The sequence below is a fragment of the Papio anubis genome, chromosome 2 (genome assembly GCF_008728515.1).
Source record: "Papio anubis isolate 15944 chromosome 2, Panubis1.0, whole genome shotgun sequence".
NCBI classification, from domain to species: domain Eukaryota; kingdom Metazoa; phylum Chordata; class Mammalia; order Primates; family Cercopithecidae; genus Papio; species Papio anubis.
The window spans coordinates 55,828,233-55,855,447 of record NC_044977.1 but is presented as its reverse complement, the minus strand read 5'-3'; the positions used below and the strand labels follow the sequence as shown (position 1 = coordinate 55,855,447).

The window sequence follows — 27,215 nt, the reverse complement described above, 5'->3', positions numbered from 1 at the left end:
GAGGAACAGACAAAAAAGCTTCAAGAAAAATCTACTCTTTCTAAGCAAAGGACTGAAAAAGAGGGTACCCAGAAACCTTCTTGATAATACTTGACCTACCCAAGCAAAACACTGCTGATGCTCCCTGCCCTTTGCAGTATTATCAGAGAGCAAGTGGGGAGCGTGGACTTCTGCCCATTAACCAGAGGTGGAAGGGGTCCTAGTGCAGGATGTCCTCCCATAGCAACAGTGTCGGTCTAGTGAGGAGCTCAGACTTCTACCCCCCATCCAATGATGGCAGGTGACAACTGCACCCTCTCAACTAATAACTGAGGAGAGAATATCAAAGAGAAGGAACCTGGAGAAAGAATTCCTTCAGCCTGTGTAGAGCATCCCCGACCAACATGTGAAATTGTTTACAATTAATATGCCAAAAGGTTTGAAAACTGAACCACAGTGTGGAATATCAGGTATTCACAACAGTCTCCAGGTAGCAATTAAATAAAGTGGACCAAAATAACATTTCAAGGGATCCGGGAACTAAATCATCATTAGAACCACAGCCTACAAAAGCAGGCCAGGATCTGCATGCTAAACTTAAACAAGATGACTTTCTGCTAAATTAGAATTTTTAAATAGAACCTAGAATGTCATTAGAATACAAAAAATACTCAGAATACAATTGAAAAAAAACTTGACATACTAAGAATCAGGAAAATCATGACTCGAATGAAAAAAGACAGGATGCCAATACCTGAGACAACCCAGTTGCTGGAATCATCTGACAAGAATTTTAAACCTACCATCATAAAAATGATCCAACAGGCAGTTAATGCTCTGGAGACAAAACAAAACTGCTACTGTATGAAATACTTTTGAAAGTCTTGAAACATGTAAGTGTACATGGATTTACATGTATACATATGCATACATGCATGTGTATGTATATTTGTATCCATGTGTGCATATGTATATATATGAGCATAGCTGGTAGCCATATCTTGGTTTCACCAATAGAAAGGACCAGAGCTCCTCAGAGAAATGGCTGATTTCAGGGCTGGGATATGGAAGAGCAAGAAAAGCCTGCAATATGTTATTATGTTAGAAATAAGAAAATGGTAATGAAAATAATGGGGGTATGTCATGAGGACAGGAATTAGAATGAAGACGCTCCTGCTGGCCAAACCTGGAAAAATACAAACACAAAACTAATTAAGAGAAGTAATGAGTTAAAAATCTGTGAATCTATATCCATAAGAGACAAATAAAACAATAAGGCAGAGGGAAGGGTTCTTGTTTTCAGAATCATGCCAAGTATCAATTAGCAAGTGTGAAAGGAATGCTAAAGTTGAAAAAATCATCATTTTGCAACTATCACAGAAAAGATTAGTTTAGATAAAAATTACCAAAGGATGCTAAATATAGGGGTGAAATCTTAATAAGGTAGAGAATAGCTTCATAGCGTTGAAGTGTCTCTGCAGACTTATTAGTAGCAAGGCAGCAGATGTAAAGTATAAATGAGGGAGAAACTGGCCAGGTGATCAAGCCTGATATCACAAATGAGGGGTACACAGATGTCAAATGGCTCCAGATGTAATATTCTGAAGACAAAACATCACTTATATAGTATTCTGGCCAGGAATGCATAACCTGAATTTTCTGCCAGAATGAGAACATTTTACTTGAAAAACACACACACACACAACAAAGACTGTATTCTTTTAAAAGGCCAGTGTCATAAAGGACAAAGGCTGAGGAATTATTTCAGGTTGAAAGAGATTGAAAAGATATTACCACTAAATGCAATATGTGCTCCAAAACTGGATCATGTACTGCAGGAAAAAAAAATCTACAAAGGTTATTATGGGGTCCACTGACAAAATTGAATAGATGAACAAAAGTATTATAACAAAGTTAAATTTACTACAAGTACTAACGACAGTGGCAAAAAAAGTGAATCTTTTTTCTTAAGAAATAATACAAGGACGTATTTAGGAATAAAGAGTAAACACTATATAACTTATTCTCAGACAAAGAAAAAAATATGTGTGTAATCATATGGACACATACATTCACAGAAAAAGAGAGACAGAGGAACAAAGTAATTCATAAAGCAAATGAGGCAAAATGCTAACAATAGGTGAATCTGTACAAACGGTATAGTCTATGCATTGATTATGATGGTCTTTCAACTTTCCTATAAATTTCCAAATAGAAAGTTTTTTAAAAGAATGCAAAATCAAGACTTTTTCAGACAAACAGAAGCTGAGAGAATCTGTCTCAACAGCACATCTGCACTACAAGAAATATTGAATAATCCAGGCACGATGTTCATGCCTGTAATCCCTGCACTTTGGAGGGGCTAAAGCAGGTGAATCTCTTGAGGCTAGGAGTGCAAGATCAGCCTGGGTAACATAGTGAGACCCTGTCTCTACAAAACAAACAAAAATTAGCTGGGCATGGTGGCATGTAGTCCTAGCTACCTGGCAGGCTGAAACGGGAGGATTCCTGAAGTCCGAGGCTGCAGTGAACTATCATTGCGCCACTGTACTCCAGCCAGGGTGACAGAGCAAGATCCCGTCTTAAAAAAAAAAGAAAAAAAGAAAAAGAATGAACGAATAAAGTTTTTCAGGAAATGTCTAAACACTATGGAAATCAAGAAAAAAAAAAGAAGTTTTTCAGGCAAAAGAAAATGACACCAGATGAAAACCTAGATCTACACAAAGAAATAAAGAATGCTGAAAATGGTAAATGTGCAGGTAAATACAGACCTTCTTTTCCATTTTTATTTAGTTTAAAGCAAAAATAGTAACAAGGTATTATAGAGTGTTTAAAATACGTAGAAGAAAAATTTATGACAACAATAGTACAAAGATTGAAAGTCATAAGGTCCTTCCATTACACATGAAGTAGTATACTATTAACTGAAGGTAGACTGAGATAAGTTAAAAATGCATATAGTAAACTAGAACAATCACCCCTACAAAAAAAAAGAAGTATAGCTCATAAAATGAAGATAACATAAAAAAGTAAACAATACTTAGTTAATCTAAAAGAAAGCAGGAAATGAAGAAAAAACAAAAGAATGATAGAATAGCAAACAAGCACGATGGCAGATATAAACCGAACCAAATAGAATAAATGAAATTAAAATAGTTTAAACCCTACAATGTAATGGTAGAGCATGTCAAATTAAGTTAAAAAAGAAAATCTAAACCATATATGGCTTATAATAAAACACAGTTTAAATATAATGATACAATAGATTTAAAGAAAAATGAAATAAAGTAGTTGCTACACTCATATTAGATAATTTTTGAGACAAGGACTATTACCAGAGACAAAGACATATATGCCATAATAATAAACAGGCTAATCAAGAAGATACATAATAATACTAAGAGATTCAAAATATAACAAAACTGAAAATATTGACAGGAAAAATGAAAAATCTATAAATATAGTTGGATATTTCAAAAAGCTTGTCAGTAATTGATAGAATCAGTAAACAGAATATCAGCAAGGATGCTGAAGACTTGAATACACTATCAAGCAAATTTACATAACATTTACAGATCACTGCACAAAAATAAATGAGTACTGACCACAGACAAACCTTGAAAACATTACACTAAGTGACAGAAGTTAGTTTATAAAAGGCCACATGTTATATGATTCCACTTAAATGGAATATCCAGAACAGACAAATCTATAGAGACAGAAAGTAAATTAGTGGCTATTTAGGGCTGGAAAGGTTGGTAGAAAATGATGCTAATGGATACTGGGCTCTTTTCAGGGTAACAAATGTTCTAAAATTTAATGTGATGATAGTTGTACAACTCTGTGAATATACTGAAAACCACTGAACTGTATACATACTTTAGGTGGGTATGAATTATATCTCAGTATTATATTAATTATATTTCAATAAACTGAATAAAACTCAATGTTATAAATATATCACAGAATAAATAAAAAATATAATCATCTCAATAGATGCAGAATAAGAAATTGACAATTCAACACACCTTCATAATTCTCAATAAACTAGGAAGGGAAGAAATGTCCTCAACTTCATAAAAGGCATCTATGAAAACCTATCACACTTAATAGTGAAAGACTAAATGCTTTACCTATAAGATTGGGGTATTCCAGAATTAAAAGAACATATATTGATGCAATAATATTATCACTCAAATGATTTTTGAAGGCAATCATTCTTCCTTCTGGGGAGACAGAACCTTGAAAACTCAGAGGAAAGTTAGAGATCCTTTCTTAAAAAATTCATTAAAAAAAAAAAGATTGGAGAAAGGAAAGGATATTTGCCCACACCACTTTTATTTCACATTGCACTGGAGGTTCTAACCAATGCAACTAACCAAGGATAGAAGGACAAAAGGCATATCGACTGAAAAAAATAAATAAATAAAACTGTTTTTATTGGCATGCAACTTGATTTTGTATAGAAAAATCCTATGAAATCTATAAAAAAGCAATTAGAAACATGTGAGTTTCACTAGTTAATAGTATACAAGTAAATATACAAAAATCAGTATATCAACATGACTCTTTAAATTAGTAATAAACAATGAGAAATAAAAATTTTAAAACCACTCACAATAGCACCAAAAGACATGAAATATTTAAGGATACATTTAACAAAATACATGGAACACATGTACATAAAAAACTAGACAGCACTATTGAGAGAAATTAAAGGAGGCCTAAAGAGACATACCATGACTGTGCATTAAAAGTCTTAACATTGTTAAGGTATCAATTCTAAGCTGATCTATGTAATCTCACTCAAAATCCCAAAAGGTACACACTAATAAACTGACTGCCCTGCAGATGCTGTCCTGGACCTCCCAGCAGCACAGATGCAGATGCTCTGCTATGCCTGTAACATCAGGGCAAAGTGAAAGTGGCTATTTCTACACTCAGTGTTCAGAAAACAGTGAACAACAAGAACGGATAACAGCCTGACATTTCTTAGGGGAAAAACAACAACAACAAAACTGAGTCTAACATTTATGTGGAATTGCAAAGGACCTAGAACAATTTTGAGAACACAGTTGAAGGACTTATACTACCTGATAATTTTAAGACCTACTATAAAGTTACAGAAATCAAGAGTGTGTCATGAGTGAGAGGACAGATAACTAGATCAGTGGAACAGAATAGATTCTAGATAGATTCACATGCTATATACACGGCTGACAGGTTTTTAACAATGGTGGCAAAGTAATTCAATGGGGAAAGGATAATCTTTTTAACAAACGGTGCTGAAAAACTAGATATACATATTTTTTAAATAAACCTTGACATTTACCTTCCACCATACAGAAAAACTAAATGAAAATGGATCATAGATTTAAATATAAAAGCTGAAATTATAAAACTCCTAGAAAATAACACAGGAGAAAATCTTTGTGATCTTAGGATGAACATATATTTTGTTGACATGCAACACAACTGTATACATAAAAAATCATGAAATGATACACAAGAAGCATAAATCATAAAAAAAGTAAACTAAATTTCATCAAAATTAAAACTCTCTGCTCTTCAAAGACATCATTAAGAAAATGACAAGGTAAGCTACATACTAAGATAAAATAGTCACAACACATATATTTAACAAATTCAGTATCCAGAATATATAAATAACTTACAAATCAATAAAAAGAGTTAAGGGGCAGAATATTTCAACCAAGCCTTTATCAAATAAAATATATAAGTAACAAATAAAAATATCAAAACACAGGGGACATCACTAGTCACAGGAACATGCAAATTAAAACCATCATGAGATACCACTACTACACATCGGTTAGAATGGCTAAAATTAAGAAGAATGAAAATACTAAGTGTTAGAAGGGTGTGGCAAAAGTGGGACTCTCACAATGCAAAATGGTTCAGTCATTTGAAAAACCGTATGGCAGGTTCTTATAGTTACATTTACCGTATGACCAGCAATTCCACTCCACCCAAGAGAAATGAAAACATATGGTTACATAAAGATCTGTGAACCCATGTTCATAATAGCTTTACTGATAATAAAAAAAACTGGACACAGTCCAGTTGTCCATTAACAAGCAAAGGGATATAGAAATTGTGGCATGGCTATGAAGCAGAACACTGCTTGGCAATAAAAAATAAATGCACTGGCCAGGCACGGTGGCTCATGCCTGTAATCCCAGCACTTTGGGAGGCAGAGGCGGGTGGATCACAAGGTCAGGAGTTCGAGACTAGCCTGGCCAATATGGTGAAACCCCGTCTCTAATAAAAATACAAAAATTAGCCCGGCATGGTGGTGGGTGCCTGTAGTCCCAGCTACTCAGGAGGCTGAGGCGATTCGCTTGAACCTGGAAGGCTGAGGTTACAGTGAGCTGAGATCATGCCATTGCACTCCAGCCTGGCCGACACAGAGACTCTGTCTCAAATAAATAATAAATAAATAAATAAAATAAAAAATAAATGCACTACTGGTAAAAGCAACATGGAAAAATCTCAAAAGTACGCTAAGTGACAGAGGCCATATGTAAAAGGCTACATACTATACAATTTGTGTAATTTCATTTATGTGACAGTATAGAAAAGGTAAAATTATAGGGACAAAAAAAGAGATCAGTGTTTCCTAAGGTCTTAGAGTAAAAGACGGAATATACAGCAAAGGGGCATTGGAACTTTCGCTGATGAAGGAAATGTTCTACATTTCAATTAGAGCAATGGCTAAATGACAATATACATTTGTCAAAATTCACCTAACTATACACTTTTAAAGGATGTATTACATTGTAAGTAAATTATACCTCAATAAAAAGGGCACACACAAAAAGTGACATGACATTGAATATAAGGAAACTATACAAAAATCAGTTGTATTTTTCTATACAAGCAACTAATAAAAACTGACATTTTTAGAACAAAACATCATGTACAACTGCATCAAAAATATCAAAGAATAACTCTTTAAAAAGATGTGTGAGATCTTCACACTGAAAACTGCAAAACATTGACAAAAATCAAAGACAAAAAAAGGGATAAACCCTATTCATGAATTGGAAGACTCAAATACTGTACAGATATCAACTATCTCAAAATTGATCTATAAATTCAATATAATCCCAATTTAAAAACTTATATGGAAATACAAAATGCCTAGAAAAAACAAGGCAACCTCAATAAACGAAACTGGAAGAACTATATTACCAGACAGCAAGACCTATCATAAATTACTTATAAAGTACTTAAAACACACATTATTTATCCTGCACAAGGGTAAATAATAGCCCAATGGAATGAAACAATGTCCAGGCCTACACATGTACAATTAGCTGATTCTCAGTCAAGACTTCTGGCAATTCAGTGGGAGAAGGGATGGCATTTCCATAAGTGGTGCTGCACCAATTGGTTATTCATATGGGAAAAAAAAAGACAATCTTGTCCTCTACCTCACAACACATGCTAAAATCAATTCCAGATAAACTGTACATCAAAATTTAGGAGAAAGAACAATAAAATTTTAAAAGAAAATAAGAGACAATCCACATGATCTTGAAGTAGGCTAAGGCAAAGCACTGATCCAAAGGAAAAATGTAATGAATTGGACTATTTTAAGAACTTCTACTCTTCAAATGATGCCATTAAGAGAGTGAAAAGGTGAAATTAGAAATATACATACATACAGCAAAAGATTTTTATCCAGGAAATTTCAGTTACTCCCACAAATAAGAATAAAAATAGACCCACAGCACAGAAGAATTGGACATAGATTTAAACAGGTATTTCACCAAAGAGGACATCCAGATGGCCAACAAGCATATAAAAATGTGCTGAACATTATGTCATTAAGGAAATGCAAATTAAAACAAAAAGGTACTACCATGGACCCACCAGAATGGCTAAAATGGAGAGTTAACAATGGTGATGTTGTAAAGGGTGCAGAATAACTGACACCCTCATATCTTCCTGATGAAAGTGTACACGACTACTGAATTTGGGGCTGTATTCATTAAAGCTGAACATCTGCAAATATATAACACCAATTCCATTCCTGTATATATATAGATCCAACAGCAACATGCACCTATGTGCACCAAAAGATATATAAAAGACTATTCATAGCAGCATTATTGTTAATAGAGAAAAAGTGGGAAAAAAGTGAAATGTTTACTAAACACTCAATGGATAAGATGATACATTTATACAATGGAATACCAGGTAGCAACAAAAATGAAAAAAATCACGACCATATAAAAAAAACATGAATTAATCTTATAATGTTGCACAAATGAGGGCAGGCACAAAAGAATACATAAGCTATTGTCCCATTTATTTAAAGATCAAACATAGGCAAAATGAACATATGGGGTCAGAAGTCAAGATAGTGGTCAAATGTGAGAATGAAGTAGTGAATGGGAGGAGGCAGACAGGGCTTTTCGGATGCTGGTAGTGATCTCAGTAGGGGCTACAATGACATTTCACTTTATGAAATTTACTTTGTGATAATTCACCAAACAATACACTTAAAATTTGTGTGTTTTAATGTTTGCATGTTATTCTCCAAGTTTTTAAAAATTAGACAATTCTATGTGTTAACAGAAAGAACTCCAATATATGTGTGTGGTTTAATGAAAAGAAACAACCATTAAATAGTGCACTACACAGAATACTACCATTTTGTAAAAACAGTAATGAAAAGGATATATGTTTGTGTACTATAATCATAATGGCAACATTTACTGAAAGCTAACTACTTGCTAAGGTACTGTGCTAGGCACTTTTCATGCCTTTTATCATTTATTCCACTCCACATTATGAAGTAGGTAGTATTATAACCCTTATTTTATGAATGAGAAAACTGAGGTACAGAGATATCAAGTAACATGCCCATGGTCACCAAGCCATAAAGCTGAAAAACGGGCACTGTAACCCAGGCTCTCCAGATCTACTCTTCCCCACCACACTCTCCCTAGATAGGCACATGAGAAACTGGCAATGGGGTGCCTCTGAGAAGGGATCTGGGGACTAGAAGGCAAGCTGAGAGGAAGGCTGGCTTATCATAGCATACTCTAGGTACCTTTTGAAGGAATACATTTGCATGTCTTATCTATTATCTAAAAAGTACTTATTTACAATATTTTTCTATGGTCTATAATTTCTGATTTATACAAAATTGCTTTATCCACAAGGTAAAAGCATAACTCACTGTTTTATTACTTTACCTGATTTAGGATGCAAAGCATCACACTGGGCATTGTACATGTGTACAAATTCTTGGTGCCTTTTAATGAGCTGTTGTTTATTTCCTTGAATAGATAATCCATGCTCTTTTAGCTTTTTCTTTAAATCACGATCAGAGAGCAAATTATATACAGTTTTGGGCAGCGGTTTCCTTTTGTGAACAGAACTGAAAAGGGGGGAAGATCCCTGATGATTATTGTGAATTATCAAATGCTTTTCATGTAAAATGGCAAACACATTCTGATTCAACAACTGGGTACCTGGAAAAATAGTAGAACCATTAGATTAAAAAAGGGAGAGAAAAATCAAGTTTGCAGATAAAGCTGAGTGTCTGACATGATGCATCTGAGGTGCTGGTGAGATATTCAGACACAGGGGCCTAGGTGGCACCAGAAGTGAGAGACTTGGGTCTCAAAAAGATGTCAGACCTAAAGAGGCACACTAAGAAGACAGATATGTAAGGCTTGTGGAATATGCTATGAGGACTTCATCTAGAATCACACTTACACAGATCTACTCAATTTTCCACCTCTTTAAATTTGATCTACTCAAATTTCTAGCATGCTAGAAATTCTGATGGGCTAAAATTCAAGCTACCTAAAAGTAACAATGACTTGAGACAATTCCATAAACAGGAACTTTTTAGTGAGTTTTAATTCATTTCATCTGATTATAGCAGGTTCTCTACCTGGCTCAGCTTTATGGCAATTAAATGCTCAACAAAAATGTGCTCAAGGAGGTCATTACACTTGCTATCATTTCAAAATAAGAACAGCAAAGATTCAGGTGAAAATTAACAGAAACTTGAAATAATAGGTTTATCAAAAAAACAAGTTTTTGTTACAAAGGATTAGCATATAACTAGCTCACACAAGGCTGTCCCAAACATTAGTGTACCTAAGAAGCACCTAAAGAGTTCATTTAAAATGCAGATTCTCCATCCCCTTCTCCACACCGTCCACCAATTGTGGTTCGGTCTGAAGTGGAGATCTAAAATCTCTATTTTCAACAAGGTTCTCCAGAGTAAATCTGATATAAACAATCCGATAATCAAACAGAGAAATATTACAGTCAGGTATAGACTGAAAACAATCAAAAATTTCTCTATTAACCAACAGGGCCATTCCCCAAATAAATTATGTCTTTCATGCTGCATTAATGAAGTCTAAAAGCCAGAAATAACTAATTAAATGTGAAAAGACCTGCAAACTCTCGATAGATTATATTTTTCTGAAAATTGCTCTTCTTACAATGACAGTCCATCAGACTCTACAAGACTGATAAAATTACAGCAAAATGAAATCTCAGTAGGTAGCAACAGCTGAATCATTTTGTGTTTACAGAAGCACACAGGGAGAGATGATTCATTAAGTCTGTATCTAAAATATTTGTTTTATCAAGGATAGATGATTAAACTATGACTGTGAGATTCTAGTGAGGAACTGTACTGTTCATTGGCATTTACAATAAAAAGCACCACTAGAGATCAATTTCTATCAGGAATTTTAAAACATGAAACCCAATAAATGTTTCCCCAAACACAAAAATGACATTGATTTTTCTTCCGTGATTTAGTGGAACTGAGTAACACATTTAAGGGGCCTCAGAATCTGAGGACAGCAAAGGAAGGGTGCATCTGCGATCAGTTCTGACATGGTTTTATATAGAAAGGTTAAGGGCTGCCACTCACATTCAGCAGATGGCCTGTCAGAATATTGTGGAGGAGATAGGAAAACTCACAGGGCCTCTTCTCTATGACCCGACTCTGGGGCCAGGATACAACTAAAGAACAACATGGCCCAGTGTTGCCTTCAGTAGCTCCACAAACACCAGTTTTGTAAGATGGAAATGATGAGGACAGAAAGGCTTGGCAGTCAAATAAATTTAGGAATTACTGAATTAAACAAAACCTAACAGTTACGCTTAATAAGTAGGACTTCTCAAAGCCTTTAATACACTAAGAGGGGGATCCAGGAGATGGTGCTTGTAAGTTCACTACAGAGCACTGGCAGGACTATACCATTCTTTGAAGCAGGAATTTAAACCACTATTAGAACTTAATTACACATGGACGAGTATGTCTTTAAATAAACTGACAGCATCAAAAATGATGTATCAGAAATGTATTCAAACTGATGGATGGATCTAGAAAAAGGGGAGTCCAGGCAAGATAATCAGCGCAGATTCCTTATTCTTCAAAGAATATACTCAGCTTCTATATTCCCAACTCATGCATTTCTAAAGAGAAAAGCAGGTCATCAAACTCTCGTGGCTTATGGGAAATAATCCTTAGGACTATTCATTTACTCCAAATCGCCACTAACTAAGCAACCTAAAAATCTAAATTTTATTCTCATCAACAAACTTACCCACTAGGTGGGAGTATTGTGCATGCAAAACTGCCCCAGGTTTGGACTCAAATATGTCTACCATTTTTAATAAAGCAACACTGTGTTTTATATGTTAGCTTTTGTAAGTTATAACAGTATGAATTTGACCCTCAAAATCTGCATTCACTCCAAATTTACTCATAAAAATTAAGTGATGTATTTTCTTTAATCACAAAAAATAATACTATGGCTCTGTCTTATTAACGTGGTTTTTGGAAAATACTCTTCAAAGTCCTTCAAAACAGACTGAACATAGAAGCAAATCATTCTTTCATCCCCACTTCCCAAATACCATTAATTTCTTCAGCTTCCCTCCTCTTCTTTTCCAAATCTCTCTGAATTGTCACCTATTATCTTCCCCTTGCCTCCTGTTTCAGAAGGGTCCTTTCTGCATATCAAGGATAACCTCATTACTGGGCTCTTGTGCTCCTCACTTTCTTCCATTTATCCTCTGCTCTCTCCCTGGAAATAGTGGAAGGAAAGAGACTGAAGGCTTAAACTCCTATTTTTAAAAATAACATCCCTTGATCTTTATGCCACTCACTCCTTCTCCAAACTACCATCTCATCTTTCTCCCTTCATCACCAGACTCATCTAAATTGTGTCTTCTGTTTATTATCCACTGATTCCTTAATGCCTTGCAATTTGACTAGTATTTCATTCCTGAACAACTTATATGTCTAACAATAGTGGACTAGTATAAGAAATTACAGTTATTTTCATGTACAAAGGAGGTAGAATAGCACAGTTGTTTAGATGCAAATATTGAGCTGACAATTTATTAGTAACAATACCTGGATGGTGTGGGTGTGGGGTGGGGTACAACATTACATTTCATATATGCATTTTTGTACCTTTTTATATCATATATATTTATATAATTTCCTAGTCAAAAATTTTTGAAAAATTTGATTTTAAATTTTAAAACTTCTGAGCATCCTAAAGATCAGAGACAGATTTTCTATATTCTATATTCAGAGTCTAATCTTGCTTTCTTTGGCCAAGAAGCTTTTTAGTAGTTTTAAAATTCTAAGAGAAAAAAACAAGTTTAAAAAGAATTGAATTTGAAGTCATTAATTTCTTATTAAGTCAAAATTTAGTAGCAGTTCAAATATTCAACATAGCTAATCATATCTGGCAAAGTGGGAGTTGAAGAAAGAACAGAGAGGGATTGGAAGAAGTGGCCAACAGGAGTGAAGGAGAAAGCAAGTAAGAGCAGGAAATACGGTTACCAGGATAAAATGAATACTGTAATTTTCCCCCAAGTTTATAAAGCACAAGAGGCACCCAGCTAAAGTAGCTCAATGGTTCTGCTCAACGTCCTTACCTTCTGAGGCTTTCCTTCTTCTCTTCGCGTGATAAACAGCTGTCTAAATGCTTATTAATGTGACTTTCTGGAATATTAACCCCACAAACAGGACAATCCACTGTATTTTTTAAAAACAAAAAGAGAGTATTAACTGTAGAAGGGGCAAAAGTATGTAAACTGGCATCTTTTCAGCAAGTAAAGTAAAAAAGAATCCCAACTTAACATGCACTTAGAAAAGCAGAAAAGAAAAAGAACAGCCCGTCGGGACAACAGGAGTGGGACAGACTGGTTACTGGGTAATGGCTAAATTGTGGGAAGTCACACAATTGAAGTCCTGGTCCCAGAGAAAGAGACTGCAAATAAGCTTGAAAGTTTGTTTATTAGAAAATGCTTCGGTTAAATCTTTTCTAACAAGGTATGACCAAACTATAGAACTAATCTTAAATTTTCCCAAGCCTTAGGAGCTATCCATGTTTAGCACAGAAGCAATAGTAACAACTTAAGACACACCTGGCCCAGGGGCTGGGTGAAGGAAAGGTAGTTTAGTAATTTATTGAGTTGGGCCAACTACTGTTGAATTTTGTCAATTAAACAAATTTGTTAATTTAGCTCTCGTTCATAATTCTATACATAATGTTAAAAGTAAGGAACACAATCATTCTCAAACTATTTCATAAAGTTGCAGGGATCTGTGGGGGTAATTCGGGCCTACAGACCTTCATGGATAATAGGCAGAAGGAGGTCAGGTGAAACAGAACAATCTGTTTTATCTATTTTAATATGTTACGGTTTATTATAAAATTTCATTTGGGAAAAAAGGTTCTGCTAGGGGAAAAACAGTTAACCATCAAGCTAAAAAATACTACAATAAGAACTGTCAATTGGTAAAAAGACTAAGGATTGACATAGTAGAAAATATAAGTGTAATTTATATATCTTTAAAAGATGTAAACACGTTAAGTACTAATAAACTAATTTCAATCTAAGTTTAATAAACACTCACATCTCTGCACTGTGTGTGGTATGGGTATACCAAAGATGTCTAAGAGTTTCTGCCTAAAAGGTGCTCTAAACTTCACTGGAAAGAAGACACAGAAACAAAAGGTTAAACAAGCTGACATATTCATCAAACAGTTAAGCAAATGGGACACAAAACACTCCAGAAAACAAGTGCTATAGCACTTTTGTGACGTGAGACAGTGTTTTCTAACATAACAAATGAATAGTGAGGATCTGGATAGTCTGTAAAGGTACAGAACAGGGACCGGCAAACATTCTTAGTGAAGGGCCAGGTAGTGAAGGGCCAGGTAGTGAAGAGCCAGGTAGAATTTAGACTTTACGGATCATATGGCCTCTGTCACAACCATGCAACTCTGCCACTGTAGCATGAAAGCAGCCACAGACATATGCAAACAAATGGGTATGTGAACTTTTATTTATAAAAACAAGTGGCAAGCCAGATTAGCTCTGCCAGTTGTAGTTTGACAATTCCTCAATGTACTGGAGGAGCAGTGGGGATATCAGCTTGGCTAGAGGAGGACTTCTGAGAGGGAGAGGTGAGCAATAAGGCGGGATGACTAGAGTAGGGCTCAAATTGTCAAAGGCTTTACATGGCAGGTAGAATAGTGAGGAGGCATTCACGTGGTGGTAAAATAAGATAAAAAGAGCTCTTCAAGATTAAATGGCAACAGATATGTTGAATGGGGGGAAGAAGGATTAAAAGCTGAAAACAGAAAGCTACTGCCATACTGAATGCCTGAACTAATTAAAACTGTTTCCTTTTTGTAGCAGTCAGCCTGAATTCCTATTTCTGAGAGAGAAAGAGAACAAACATACCTACAACAATGTCTTGAGGTTTGTGATACAGTAAAATCTTGTTTGTCCTTTACCATTCCTTCCCCCTCAAAGATGCTGCCTTGCTGCCTATTTATTCTTATGTCGTGTGGATGAAAAGATTTCCATATTTCCACATATGAAAATAACCTCCTACCTTTAGTAATGTGTTTCAAAGTGGATGTCGAGGGTGTCTCAGGACGCTTAACCTCTGAGGGATCTGGAGCCATCTCTTCTACAGAACGTGTCTCTTTGGTCTTTGCAGCAGGGCTTGCCTCTTTTTGAGGGGTGAATTTGCTTTTATTTTCTTTTATCAACAACTCTGATGTAGAACCACTCATTTCTCTGATCAAGAAATTATCCATTAACCTGCTCCCCTGCTTTAAAGACTGTCTGGAGGCTACAGGAGTATATACTTTGACAGCAAGATTCTTTGAAGAGGAAGAAGCAGGAGATTTAGGTGGTGACTCTAAAGTAAGCTGCAATAGATGATTCCTTGAAGAAGAAAAAACACAACAGATGATTAAGATATCCAATTTTATACAATAAATTAACTGACATAAGCTGTTTTCCCAATTAACCTTGTTTTCTGAAATACAGGACCTATACTATAATGACAACCAAACCAACGTTTCTTCTAGTATAACTCAAAGCAATAAATCTAACTTAAAAAGCAGTTAATGTGTCAATAAAATAAAATGAAACGAAATCAGCTTTCGGCCACAGAGAATAGCTTATATGAGACCTAATCTCCAACCATAAGTAACTTTAAAATCTGAACAAAATATAGGGATATAGTCTGGATGTTGTCTCCACCAAATCTCACATTGAAATGGGATTCCCAGTGTTGGCGGTGGGACCTAGTGGAAGGTGACTGTATCATGAGGGTGAATTTCTCATGAATGGTTTAGCACCATTCCCTTACTGCTGTCCTTGTAATAGTGAGTGAGTTCTCATAAGATCTGTTTTAAAAGTGTGTGGCACCTCCCCTCCTCTCTCTCTTGCTCTCACTATGTAATATGCTGCCCCTGTCTTTTGTTTTCCACTGTGATTGTAAGCAGCCCAAGACCTCACTAGAAGCCAAGCAGATGGTTTGTACAGCTGCAGAACCATGAGCCAATTAAACCTCTTTTCTTTGTAAATTACCCAGCCTCAAGTTTACTTTAGCATTCTTTACATTACTTAGCAATGTAAGAATGGCCTAACACACATAAAAAACAACTCTTTGTAGGCACTGGACTGAAATCAACACAAGGCTGCAATGCCTGAAAAAGAAAACATGAAGTAATCCAACATTTCCTCCAAGACTTTACCCTGGAAACATTTTCTAGGAATTGGGTATTAATGTGAAGTCTAAACAGGAAACATTGATCTTACTTGGTAGAGAAAATAAGAGATCAGAGTTCTGGGCAAAGCTGGCCAGGACTGAGGGGTCAGAGTGCTTTGACATGCAGCAGCTACTGAAAGGGAATGCCAGAAGTCTGCTTAGAAATTCACATCCATTCCTGCTCATCTCCAGGGCTGCACATGATTAGACAAAAACACAGGAGACCCACTAGGAGGCTGATACTGGTAAATTAAAATCCCAAAGGTCATTGCTGGAAAGTTAGTTGTTCTCAGCCAAAGCTGAGAAATCTTGGCGAAGATCATGGACATTCAAGTGAGATCCCACAAAGGCCACACCTTAGAAAAATGGACCACACCGAAGAAATATAAACAAAGCTCAAACAGACCTAACCTAAGAAAACATTTTACCAGGCCTTGAAAGAACAAAGATGAAGAGCTAGTGATTCAACTGCCTGTTAGAACAAAATGTGTCATCTTTCAAAAGAAGACAATTCACAGCTTCTACAACATTTCAACCACAATGTTCAGCACACATTTTAAAATTACTGAACATGCAAAGAAGCAAGAAAAAGTAGCCACTAATCAAGAGATAAAATATTCAATAGAAGCAGACCCAAAGGTAATCCAAAGAATAGCATTTCTAGGTAAGGACTTCAAACTATGAAAAACATGTTAAATAAAAAAAAAAAGAAAGAAAGAAAAAGAAAAAGGATAAAAAGATAGCGCATTATGACAAATAAAATCCATTAAGAAAAGAATAAAATGAACCTTCTACAATTGCAAAATACCTTATCTAAACTGGATGAGTATAACAACACACAATACAAACTTGAAGGCAGGTCAATAGAAAATATCCAAACTAAGCACAGAGAGAAAAATTAATGAAAAAGACAGACACAAAAAAGTATGAGATATTGGGCATAAGTAGAAGCCCAGAGGAATAGAAAGAAAGAATGGAAAATCAGCAATACTAGAAAAATCAATGGCTGAGAATTTTCAAATCTGATGGAAAAAAAAATCAACCCATAGATTCCACCACTACAGAATTTACATGAAACTCAACAACAGAAAGGTAACTAGAAAATCTCCAAATGTTAAGAAATAAAGCACCACACTTCTAAATAACCCCACATGTCAAATCACAATGAAAACTAGAAAATATTCTAAACTGAATGATAGCATGAAAGGTTGCCAAAACTGTCCCTGGAGGGGAAATTATTGAAAATAGAAAAAGTAAAAGCCACTACTCTAAGCTTCCAACTTAAAAGGTTAGGAAATGAACAGCAAACTAAACCCAAAGAAGGGAGGAACTAATAAGAGATACTAGTGAAATAGAAGAGATATCAGGAGAAAACAAGCAAAGCCAAATGTTGGTTCTTTGAAAAAAATAACAAAATTATTAATCCCTACTAAGACCGAACATGAAATAAATGAGAAAATACAAATTACCAAAACAAAGAACTAAAAGACCTCATTACAAATCCTATAGAAAAGATAATTAGAGGACATTACGAACACTTTAAAACAACAAATTTTAAATTTTAGATAAAATGGACAAATTCTTTGAAAGGCACTATTCATCAAAACTGACAAAGAAACAGAAAACCTGAAGAGCCCTTATTATCTATTAAATAAACTGAAGCTATAATTTAAAACTTTTCCACAAAGAAAACTCCAAGCCCAGATGGCTTCACTGGTAAATTCTACCACATATTTAAGGAAGCTTTATTTATATTTCTTCAGTGTGGACATGGTGGCACATACCCATAGTCCTAGCTAATTGGGAGGCAGAGGCAGGAGAATCCCTTGAGCCCAAGAGTTTGAGGTTACAGTGAACCATGATCATACCACTGCACTGCAGTCTGGGCAACAGAGCAAGAAGAAGGGAGGAAAGGGAGGAAGGGAAGGAAGGGGAGGGAGGAATAGAGGGGGGAAGGAGGAATAGAGTGGGGAAGGAAAAAGGAGGTGGGAGGGAGAAAGGAAAGGAGGGAGAGAGAAAGGAAAGAAGGAAGGGAGGGAGGGAGGGAGGAAGGAAGGGAGGGAGGGAGGAAGGAAGGAAGGAAGGAAGGAAGGAAGGAAGGAAGGAAGGAAGGAAGGAAGGTCTTGTCCATCTGTGAACTATACAATAACCTTACCCCTTCAGAATGGGGCTAAGAATCAAGAGTCAAAATAGGCCTTTGGGTAGACATGAGTAGCCATTAAACCTATGCAATCAATTCCATAGACTTCTGTAACTAAAGTCCCCGCAATGCTAGTTCTGATCAGAAACATGTAAACAGCAGTCTAGAACCATTTGGCTACACAAGCAGAGGCCCACCCAAACACAAATTCTTTTTATAGCATCTTAGGGTATCAACACTATTGAAAATATAGGCAATATATAATAATAATAATAATAATAATAGGAATATTTTTAGGTTCCTTTGTTCTAGGTATTATGCTGGATATCTTTTACTATAGCTCTTCATTTCTAATCCTCAAGGCATCGACAGTATTATTCTCATCTTTTTAGATGAGGAAACAGGAGTCAAAGAGATTAAACATCTTGATCACAATCACATTAGAACTAATAGGGCCTAGACCAATGCCCAGTTCTGCCTGAATTCAACATCAGTATGCTTTAAACTGTACAATAAAAAAGGTGAAATTATATTCTACTTCCTCTTTGTGAGTTGCTGAGGGAATTTTACTTCAATTGTCATCTAAAATGTTTAAATTCTTAAACTTGGAGTATTTGCAGAAAAACTTATCCCTTAATGGTAGATAAACAAAAGCAGTAAATGATGCTCTCTACTCTCAATTTGTAAAAATAATAAGAGATGGGCACTGACTACAAAAACAGAGAAACAGCATTCACTTAAGTCAAGAATGATGCTACACTTACACAAAAATATTCTAATAAATGTTCAACAACAGGTTAAGAACATTATTTTAAATAAAACTAAGTCAAGGAAAAAATCATGTGTTCTTTGAAAATAAAAGTAAAAGATCAGATGAAAATGTAAGAGCTGTATGCAGCCTTGTATCTGAAAACCTCTAAAATTATTTCCAATATCCTTTTTATATTATTAAATTTAGAATATTAAATATTTAAAAATCATAATGGCACATAAAATGACAATGACAAATGAGAATGCCAAGAAATGAAATTGACAGACAATATAAATATCTTATATTTTGGTCATAGGATTAAGTTTCCTCCCTCATAAATCTTAAACCACAGTTCAAACAAGTAATGAAATTGACTAGCTTGAATTTCATCCCTCCTAAGTTTGCAAATGAATAACCACAACACTTTACCCATGACAAATGTTCACCACAAGGATGATGCTAGGAAGAGCAGCAATTCCAAGAAGGCAAACAGAGAGAGGAACAAACGATATAAACCATCCCAACTCTACAAATAATGCTTCCCACCCTACTACACTCACTATAATGAATAATTAAATCATGTATTCCTTTCGGGAAGGAGAGGGGACAGAGGAGAGGTCAACCATTCCATGACCTCCCTTTAAGTTACACCAAAAGGTCTGTGAATCCAAAGACCTTGATCACTTCTCTTCAACAAACAGATGCTGTTATATGCAAGGCTTCCTTTATCCTAGCAGGGAAGTTGTTATGTTTTTAGTACTGGCTGAGGAAAAAAATAAGCCTTGAGAAAAACAGGCAATCAATTCCCTTTTAAAGGCATGGTCCCTTCCTCTCATAGATTTCAAAAACTTACTGGTGAAAAATGCTAAGAAAAAAAGTAGCTTTAATTGGGAAAATCAGAGAATTTTAAAGTTTCTTAATCTAGGAAAGTATGCCATCTTTTTTAAACTACACCATCTTTTTTTCCGTAAGGAAATAACTAACCAGCCAATCTCTAGGACGTACATGAAGTTAGCTCAGAGTACAGTCGGCCCTTCACATCTGCCAGCTCCGCATCTGTGGATTCAACTAATCACAGAGCAAAAATGTTCAAAAAATAATAAAAGTAACAATACAACAATAAAAAATATATAAATTTTAAAAACACAGTATGACAACGATTTATACAGCATTGTATTAGGGTAATCTAATATAAGTAATCTAGAGGTGATTTGAAGTATAAGAGAGAATGTCCATATGCAAATACTATGCCATTTTATGTCAGGGACTTCAGCATCCACAGATTTTGGTATTCTCGAGGGTCCTGGGACCAATCCCCTTGACTGAGCGACAACTGTACAAATTTGATCATTTTTAGAATGCAAACCAATAAAGAAATGTGCAATTCTATTGAAAGAAATCTGTTTATATTTTTAAAAGCAACATAAGGTACCTCCAAGTATGTTCCAACAAGCCTAGAAGTCCCATCCGGTCACAAGCCGTATAATGATGCTTTGTTCAACAAGAGACCAAATACATGGTGATGGTTTCATTAGATGATAATGGAGCTGAAAAATTCCCATTGCTAAGTGACATCTTGATAATCCTAACCCTGTGTGGGCCTAGGCTAATGTGTGTGTTTCCATCTTTTTTTTTTTGAGACGGAGTCTTGCTCTGTCACCAGGCTGGAGTGCAGTGGCATGATCTCGGCTGACTGCAACCTCTGACTCCCTGGTTCAAGCGATTCTCCTGCCTCAGCCTCCCAAGTAGCTGGAATTACAGGCATGTGCCACCACACCCAGTGAATTTTTGTATTTATAGTAGAGACAGGGTTTCACTATGTTGGCCAGGATGGTCTCAAACTCCTGACCTCATGATCTGCCCACCTCAGCCTCCCAAAGTGCTGGTATTACAGGCATGAGCCACCAAGCCCGGCCTCCATCTTCATTTTTAAGAAAAAATTTTAAAAGGAAAAAATAATAACAATTTTTAAAACTAGAAAAAAGTTCACAGAATAAGGATATAAAAAAAGATGCTTCTATAGCTGTATGATGTGTTTGTGTTTTAAGCTACGTGTTATTACAAAAGAGTCAAAAAGTTAAAAAAAAAGTGTACGTTTATAAAATGTAAAAGTTACAGTAAGGTTAATTATTGAAGAAATTTTTTTATAAATTTAGTGTAGTCTAAGTGTACAGTGTTTATAAAGTCTACAGTAGTGTACAGTAATGGCCTAAGCCTTCACATTCACTTGTCACTCACTCACTGACATCCGGAGTAACTTCCAATCCTGAAAGCTCTATTCATAGTAAATGCCCTATAAAGGTGTACGGCATTTTTTATCTTTTATACCATAGTTTCACTGTACTTTTTCTATGTTTAGATACACTAATAGGTACCACTGAGTTGCAACTGCCTACCATATTAGCTATAGTAACATGCTGTACCGGTTTTGTTACCTAGGAGCAATAGGCCCTGCCATATAGACTAGGAGTGTAGTAGGCTACACCACGTTGGTTTGTGTAAGTATACTCTATGATGTTCACACAACAACCAAATTGCCTAATGACACATTTCTCAGAACATATCCCTGTTAAGCAACACATGATTACACTTAACTACAGGGGCACCTGACCACTATCTAAACACAGTATGTCCTTCATAAAAATTCTTGCTTGACTTGCATGATTAAAACTAAAAGTAATCCAAGATATTGAAACATGGCTTTTCATATCCCTTTCGGTGACCAAACTCACTTTCACACATTCATGCATTTGACAGTTAGGAAGTAAAGTTGCATATCTGAGCTTTATAAAGTACAAGCAATTACATATTTCAAATGCCATAACATTTAATACATGCTGAATAAATCGGATTAAGAATAGATTAATATATAGCAGACAGAATCAATTACAGATGTGTATATACATGAGTTAGTACATACATATACATAATATACATATATTACTTAGCTCTGCCCATTGAGAGGGCCTAGAAGCAATGACACCCCAGTAGCAACAAGCATACCCAGCACCAGATCCTGGTCTCTCAATGCTATTCTCCAATAGGAGGAGCTCCTTGGAGAAATGGCTGATTCTAGGGCTTGGGCAGGAAAAGGAGTATCTTTAGAGCACCCAAAAGTAAGGAAGCCCTCAAATCTGCATTTTAACTCTTAATTATTCTATACTACAGGAGAATTTCTGTTAAGTAAAGGAAGAAAATCTTACTCTAGTAAATTTTCCATGTGTGAATAATGACTACTGTTACTTCCCTTCTTTGACTATAAAATATGCAACCCTTTATTCCCTAATCCAAAGGTGCAGAAAGTAAAGAGAGAACACATATAAAAGGCAAAAGTAGTTAGAGGTTAGTCACAAAATTAAATCATACCGTGCAAAATTCAAGCTTTTTACCAGTTCATCTAATATGCGGTTATTTTTCAGATCCGGCTCTGTGACAGTCTAGAGAAAACAGACGGAAAAAGGTCAAAAACAATAATCAACTTGTCATAATCTTGTTTTTGAAAATGTCTGACCCATCCTCCTGAGGTTCGCCATCCCACTAAGTCTTCTAAGGCGGCCTCAAAATAAAGTTCATTTATCTCATGCTAATATGAAATTTTAAAACAGTGAATCAGTATCTGCTGACTGGAAGTCTGATAAAAGCTCTCCAAAGCTTCTCTTATAATCATATATATTCTGTACTGACTACAATGAAACCTAATATAAGCAAGAATCTTTCTTCAAAATGCCAGCACTCAGCTTTCTCAAAAATTTCTCTGGAAAAACAGAAGAGAAATGTTCTTTTAAGTACTAACATTGGGAGAGGCATTAAGTGTTCAAGGAGAATTTTAAAATAAGAATGGTTTTCAGGAATGCAAGAGAAAAGTGATAAACTCAGTACTTATTTGGTATGAATGGTAACAGTTTATTTCAGTGATGAGACCATCTTGACAAAAGCAGTGTAACATATTGTAAACATCTTAGACTTGAGAGCCAAATCACAAAATTTCTTACATAGAGAAACAGTTTTGCAAGGTTCAGTGACACCCTGACACCACGTACCTACCAGAGAGGCAAAACTAACTAAACTCCTTACCTAGTCCTAGCGTCGGCTCTGTCAGACCTCACCTGTCTCTTCCTTATTCCCACTTATGTTTAATTACCCTTTTAGCCTGCTTTTCCACCTGTTCCCACTACCTCAAAAGTTTCCGAAACAATAACAACAAACTTCCTAGTGTTTTCCCTGAAGCTCTGGTAGGGGAAAGACCTAAGGGAACAGGTACGCTGGATTAAGTCCAACGGCCATGCATATTTTTCTGCACAAATACTTAGACCAGTTCTTTGCAAATGAATAATCCTACCATCAGAGTTTCTACCAAAGTGAGAAATTATTAAAAATTAGAAGCCATAAAAACATGGGTCATAAGAATTAAAGAGCGCTACATCCTGAACTTAAAATTAGTTTTTACTTCCTAAAATACATTTAGGTTTTCAGAAATCTTAACAAAAAACTGAACAAAGCCCAGCTCTTCTTACATGTACTTTAGAGGTCCTTTCCGAAAGTGTCTTTCATATAGCTTAATTCAGTAACTACACATCACCCTACATATACACAGGCTTTTATACATACACAAAGCAAAAATACTTGCAGTAGTCAGTAAGTTTTCAAAAAAGGAAACAAAAACTCACCACACAACAAGTTGGACACTGAGTTTTATAGGACAGAAATTTTCTTATACAGAGAGAGCAGTCTGCAAAACACAAAGTGCAACATAATGTTAACGAGGTTATACTAATACAGGAATATGACTTCTAACAAAATCTTAAGCCCTAGACTATTTCCATCATCTAAGGTATATCATCATAAGCTTAAATTTCTAGTACCTCTACTCTATGCACACTTACACATGTGATTAAACAGCATTTTAAGGAAAGGAAAACACAAATATTGTAAGTCCTTAGGATACCACAACTACACAAGCAACATACATCACTCTGTGTCCTCCATCTGCAAAATACAGGAAACACACATGCAAGACTTGAGCTTGGTACTGTATAAACTTGCCAGGTATCTCTACTGCTTATCATTTGAAAATATAAATTTTGAAATAATATATATAAACATATTAAGAAAAAATATATACCCAGGTTATCAAATTAGGGACGTCTATATCTTAATTCTGTAAATAATATCCTCTGTCCCACATTTAACAAGTACTTTTGTGGCAGGCACTAAGAACAATATATATAAAGGAAGGTTCTTGACCTCAAGGAGCTAATAAAATAGTGAAGCAATTACAGCATAATTCAGCATAATATAGCCTAACAATTTAAGCAGGAAATGGGCACAAACTAAATTCACAACACTCAAGGCAGTGTAAAATATTCTCCCGGTCAAAGAAAAAGCAGATGTGACTAACAGAATGGTACCTTACTAATTATCTAAGCTAATTTACTAGTAGCCCAAATTCAGCTGGATTCTGTTTAGTTGAGGAGGAGACAGTATAATTTCAGTATACTGTATAAATTCAGGATTCTGTTTAGTTGAGGAGGAGACAATATAATTTCAGTATACTGTATAAATTCAGGATTCTGTTTAGTTGAGGAGGAGACAGTATAATTTCAGTATACTGTATAAATTCAGGATTCTGTTTAGTTGAGGAGGAGACAATATAATTTCAATGGTACGGATATCCAGGAAATAAGCAAGTCTTGCCAGCCTAAGTAAGAGCACCCCACGAGGAAAAACAAAGAAATACATTATGAAAAGGATAAAACAGACAACAGGTTGAGTTCTTTTAGGAAGCAAAGATGAATACAGGGGACCGACTCGGCATGTAAGGGGCTTAGAAGTCACCACTCTGTCCTAACAACAAGTAAAAAGCTGAACAAACTGAAAAACCAACAACTTTTCTTAGATCCAGCAGAAAAGCAGGGTCACAGGGCAAACTGCTGCCCACCGAACTGGGGAGAGACAGAGGCAATACAGAGAATCACAACTTACTGGAACAGAAACCCACAAACAGAAATCTCCATGGGAACCAGAGAAGAAACCTGTGCTGGAACCAGTGCTGGAGTGGGAGAACCTGAGCTGTAATTGACAAATTGCTGGCGGCTCAGTGCGGGCAAGTCTGAGTGTTAAAAATTCCAGGGAACCCTGTCATTGCAGAGGTGGGGAGGATGTCCTCATACTTCTGTGAGTTTCAGTTCCAGGAGTTCTTCTAAGTTCTCACAGTGAATATTGGAGAAAAACCCCCTAGTCATTCCAGGAGTAGGAGGGTAAAAGTAACCATTTCTAAATAAGTCAGAGTAGTCTGTTTTTTTGTTTTTGTTTTTTTCCCTTCGAGACGGAGTCTAATTCTGTCACCCGGGCTGGAGTACAGTAGCACAATCTCGGCTCAGTGCAACCTTCACCTCCTGGGTTCAAGTGATTCTCCTGCCTCAGCCTCCCAAGTAGCTGGGATTACAGGTGTGCGCCACCACACCCAGCTAATTTTTGTATTTTTAGTAGAGATGGGGTTTTGCCATATTGGCCAGGCTGGTCTCAAACTCCTGACCCCAGGTGATCGCCCACCTTGGTCTCCCAAAGGGCTGGGATTACAGGTGTGAGCCACTGCACTGGCCCAGAGTAGTGTGTTCTTAACAAAGCCCCCCCCTCAGGAGAAACTATTTTACCAGAGCCTAATCTACTGGAGTTTAATCAGAGCCTAGCTGACTTTGGAAAAAGGAAATACACAACTGCAGCCCTCTAGACTGCAGACAGACAGCCCTCTATCCTGTCCCATCTAAGGAGGGGAAAACTGAGGAGCACTAGTGACATTCACAGTCCAGGGCAAAGTTCGCTAAAAGACCTAATCATAGGACTACAGAATGTGTCCCCTCTGCCCATACCTAAAGGCCTATTTACTGCAGTTCCTTTTACCCAGTACATCATTTCCAGTTATTAAGGAAAAAATCACAAGGAAAAACACACAGTTTGAAGAAACTGAGCAAGCATCAGAACCAAAGTCAGATATACCAGAAATGGTTAAATTATCGGACCAGCAATTTTTTAAAATTATATGCTAAGGGCTCTAATGGAAAAAGTAGCAACATCAAGAACAGATCGGTAACATAAGCAGAGAGGTGGAAATTCTAAGGAAGCATCAAAAAGGAATGCTAGTGATCAAAAGAACCACTATAACAGAATGCCTTTGATAGGTTCATTAATACATTGAACACAGCTGAGGAAAGAATCTCTGCGCTTTAGGACATGTCAATGGAAACCTCCAAAACTGAAAAGCAAAGAGAAAAGAAAAGACAGGAAAAATGGAATAGAATATCCAAGAACTGTAAAATAACTACAAAAGGTGTAACATACACATAATGGGAATACCAGAAAGAGAAGAATGAAAGGAACAGAAGAAATAGTAATGGCTAATAATTTCTCCAAATTAACGTTAAACACTAAACTACTCATCCTGGAAGACTGGAGAACACTAAGCAGGATAAATGCAAAAACAAAACAAATAGACACCTCAGCCAATCAAATTGAAACTACATAGAATCAAAGATAAAGAAGAAATCTTGAAAGAAGCTGTAGTGGGGGCCTTACCTACAGAGGAGCAAAGAATGACACTTGACTTCTCACAAACCACACAGAGAGTGCAGTGAAATATTTAGTGTTGAGAGAAAAACATCACCAACCTAAAACTATATCCTGAGAAATTATCCCTCAAAAGTCAAAGAGAAATAAGGACTTTCTCAGACAAATACAAATTGAAGCAATCTGTTTTCAGTAGACTTCCCTTGCAAGAAATGCTAAAAGAAATTCTTCAGAGAGGAGGAAAATAATTTAGGTCAGAAACTCCAATCTACATAAAGAAAGGAAGAGTCCTGGAGAAGGAATATGTGAAGCTGTAATAAAAACTTTTTCTTGTTAATTTAACAGATAACAGTTTGTACAAAAATAATAACAAAGTATTCAATTATGGATGCTTATTACATATACATATATAAAAATGCATGCTTATGAATGCTTATGCATAACTGAAATGAATGACAGCAATGGTACAAAAGACTAGAGGAAAGAATTTCTTAGCTCGAGCTGCCATAACAAAATACCACAGGCTGGGTAGCTTAAACAACAGAAAATGTTTTCTCATGGTTCTGGAGGCTAAAAGTCCAAGATCAAGGTGCCAATATGGTCAGTTTATGCTGCAAGCTGTCTTCCTCGTCTATAGACAACCACCTTCTCACTGCGTCCTCCCACGAGGGGGT

General features: G+C 35.9%; 1 protein-coding gene and 1 non-coding gene across 6 annotated transcripts in view; one reads left to right on the top strand and one right to left on the bottom strand.

The window, feature by feature from the left end:
- The window catches only part of RAD18 (RAD18 E3 ubiquitin protein ligase), an 82,703-nt gene that overhangs the window by 43,701 nt on the left and 11,787 nt on the right, over nt 1-27,215 (bottom strand). For 4 of the 5 annotated variants that reach the window (XM_021934219.2, XM_017955271.3, XM_017955270.3 and 1 more), the window contains exons 3-8: nt 23,646-23,707; nt 22,345-22,415; nt 14,918-15,255; nt 13,931-14,005; nt 12,946-13,045; nt 9,210-9,394 (exon numbers count right to left, since the gene is read on the bottom strand). In XM_021934219.2, the coding sequence (XP_021789911.2) occupies nt 9,210-9,394; nt 12,946-13,045; nt 13,931-14,005; nt 14,918-15,255; nt 22,345-22,415; nt 23,646-23,707 (831 nt within the window). The remainder of the gene's footprint in view (nt 1-9,209; nt 9,395-12,945; nt 13,046-13,930; nt 14,006-14,917; nt 15,256-22,344; nt 22,416-23,645; nt 23,708-27,215) is intronic. The other variant, XM_009200285.3, reaches the window with a different exon arrangement.
- LOC116274013 lies at nt 4,833-4,970 on the top strand. Its single transcript, XR_004182496.1, has one exon. It is a non-coding gene; the product is annotated as a small nucleolar RNA SNORA43 (small nucleolar RNA).